This window comes from Berghia stephanieae, chromosome 14, assembly GCF_034508935.2.
Source record: "Berghia stephanieae isolate SIO BIC M18660-M18661 chromosome 14, UCSD_Bste_1.3, whole genome shotgun sequence".
NCBI lineage: Eukaryota > Metazoa > Mollusca > Gastropoda > Nudibranchia > Aeolidiidae > Berghia > Berghia stephanieae.
The window spans coordinates 21,646,932-21,649,431 of NC_088373.1; the positions used below are offsets into that span (position 1 = coordinate 21,646,932).

At 37.8% G+C, this 2,500-nt stretch overlaps 1 protein-coding gene across 1 annotated transcript in view; it reads left to right on the top strand.

Moving 5' to 3' along the window:
- The window catches only part of LOC144960177 (uncharacterized), a gene marked incomplete in the record, with an annotated part of 129,147 nt that overhangs the window by 17,407 nt on the left and 109,240 nt on the right, over positions 1–2,500 (top strand). Inside the window, 2 exon segments of the mRNA XM_078893199.1 lie at positions 490–593; positions 1,698–1,776. Coding sequence (XP_078749325.1) covers positions 490–593; positions 1,698–1,776 — 183 coding nt within the window.

A 2,500-nucleotide genomic window follows, 5' to 3' on the forward strand; every position in this document is an offset into this window, starting at 1 on the left:
CTTTATTGTCCAAATAACAGGCAATTCATGTGAGGTAAACAATGCTCAAACAGTTTGGTTCATGGTATGAAAATCAACACATCTACAAATACAGACACAGACATACACAAACATACACGCTAGCACATTGTTTCTACACATGTATACAAAAGTGTAGTGGGTAGTGAGGTACATACTGTGTCTTCTATCCCCCTATATCTGTTTTCCAACTTGCTTTCTTTCTTTGTCTTGGAATATATATATATATATATATATATATATATATATATATATATATATATATATATATATATATATATATATATATGTTTGTGTGTGTGTATTGCTTTAACCAATTCACCTAGAATTTCTGATTTTTGTTGTCAAAAATCAATTTCATGACTCAATAACATTGTAAGATTACATCTCCCTCCACCCCAATTTCTCTCTCTCTCTCCCCTTATCTCTCCATCCCCCCCTCCCCCCCACCCCCTTCCTCATTTTTACCAGATCCCCATGAAGAAAATGAAGCAAGTGAGTCCCCATTCTCTGGAAGACGACAAGGGCTGGCAGATGAGGGACGCCTACAGGGATGCCATGCAAATATTTGAGAAGTAAGTGCACTGTACTAATTTAAAAAATTATTTTTTAAAATTTAGCTTTTATATAGTGCAATATCCACTAATTATGCTCAAAATGCTTTACAAGGGGTCCCTAACCAACCGCGCAACACGTACCATGTAGAATGAGACATGACACCTGTTAGGTGATATTACAATTTTTTTCCGACAGAGACAACGATGTTCACATCCAGGTACTCATTTTACACCTGAGTACGGTGAGAGAATGTGAGTAAAGGGCCTTTTCCCAAGGACTCAACTATGCGTCGAGCGAGCGAGGCTCGAACCCAGGACCTTCCCATCCAAAATTGAGTGTCATACCACAAGACCACATAGCCTATTCTGTTTCCATGATCATACAACATGGGAACCTAATGCTTGGTGAACTCGAGAGAGTTAAAATGAGTTGTAAGCTTGATTTATGAAATTTCCATTAAAACAAAAGAGAGTGAGTTTTTCTCTCTTAAACTTTAACCAAATCTAAATTCCCCATTCCCGATCATCATCATCATTGCCTTTTTCACCCTGGGTCAGGGTATAGGCCACAGACAAACAGTTTCCATCCTTCTCTATCCTGAGCTAACTTTTTTTTTATCTCATTCCAGGTCTTACCACTTCTCTGTATATCAGCTTCTTTAATTCTTCTCCATGTTCCTCGTGGCCGATCACTTAACCTTTAACCTCTTATTCGATTTCCTGCATCTCGTCCATTCAGACATAATACCACATTGAAACGATGGTCATATATTTATTTTTGTCCATTATATAAGTACCACATTGAAACGATGGTCATATATTTATTTTTGTCCAATATATAAGTACCACATTGAAACGATGGTCATATATTTATTTTGGTCCAATATATAAGTACCACATTGAAACGATGGTCATATATTTATTTTGGTCCAATATATAAGTACCACATTGAAACGATGGTCATATATTTATTTTGGTCCAATATATAAGTACCACATTGAAACGATGGTCATATATTTATTTTGGTCCAATATATAAGTACCACATTGAAACGATGGTCATATATTTATTTTGGTCCAATATATAATTGTTGATAAATACTTTTTTTTTCATCTTTTGTAGATTCGAAGCTGACATAGTTTCCCAATGGAAGACAGACATCGTGTCAGAACTGACACAAAAACTCAAGCAGCCTCTCTTGGTAAGTTGTTATTCCTGAGAAAACCTCATCCCAAAATATTCGACTGTTGCCTAGATGGGGGGTCCGGATAGCTCAGTTGGTAGAGCACTCACTGCACAGACAATGGGACCAAGATCAAACCTCGGTGCAGTCAATATTTTTTCCTAACCCCCCCCCCCCCCCCCTCATCCCTCCCCATCCCTGTCCACCCAGCAGTGATGGGTAGCTGGGTCTGTCAGATCTTGTGGAAAGTACTTTGCAATAGCCTAGCATCCTATCCAAAGGATAAGGAGCAATGTCTGTTGTCTGTTTCATGCTATAGAATCCGGGATAATCTCCAGCTCCATGAGCCTCATGTTTCTGAAGGTCTACTCTGTTGCATAGATAGAGTGCCAAAGTGAAGATCTAAAGTTAACTTCACATAGATAGTGTGCCAAAGTGAAGATCTAAAGTTAACTTCACATATATAGTGTGCCAAAGTGAAGAGCTAAAGTTAACTCTGCATAGATAGAGTGCCAAAGTGAAGAGCTAAAGTTAACTCACTCAGCCCCAATGCCGACAATCTCAGTACACACAATCTTCTGTTCACTACCAGTGCTGATTTTATGATTATCAGTGTGGATTTTTCTATTGATACAAGTCATGTATCGAAATGATATTGTTCTAAAGAAAGTGAATTGTCTTTCTATATTATAAACAACTATTCGTCATTGCTATCATCACCACCACCATCAACCCTGCAATT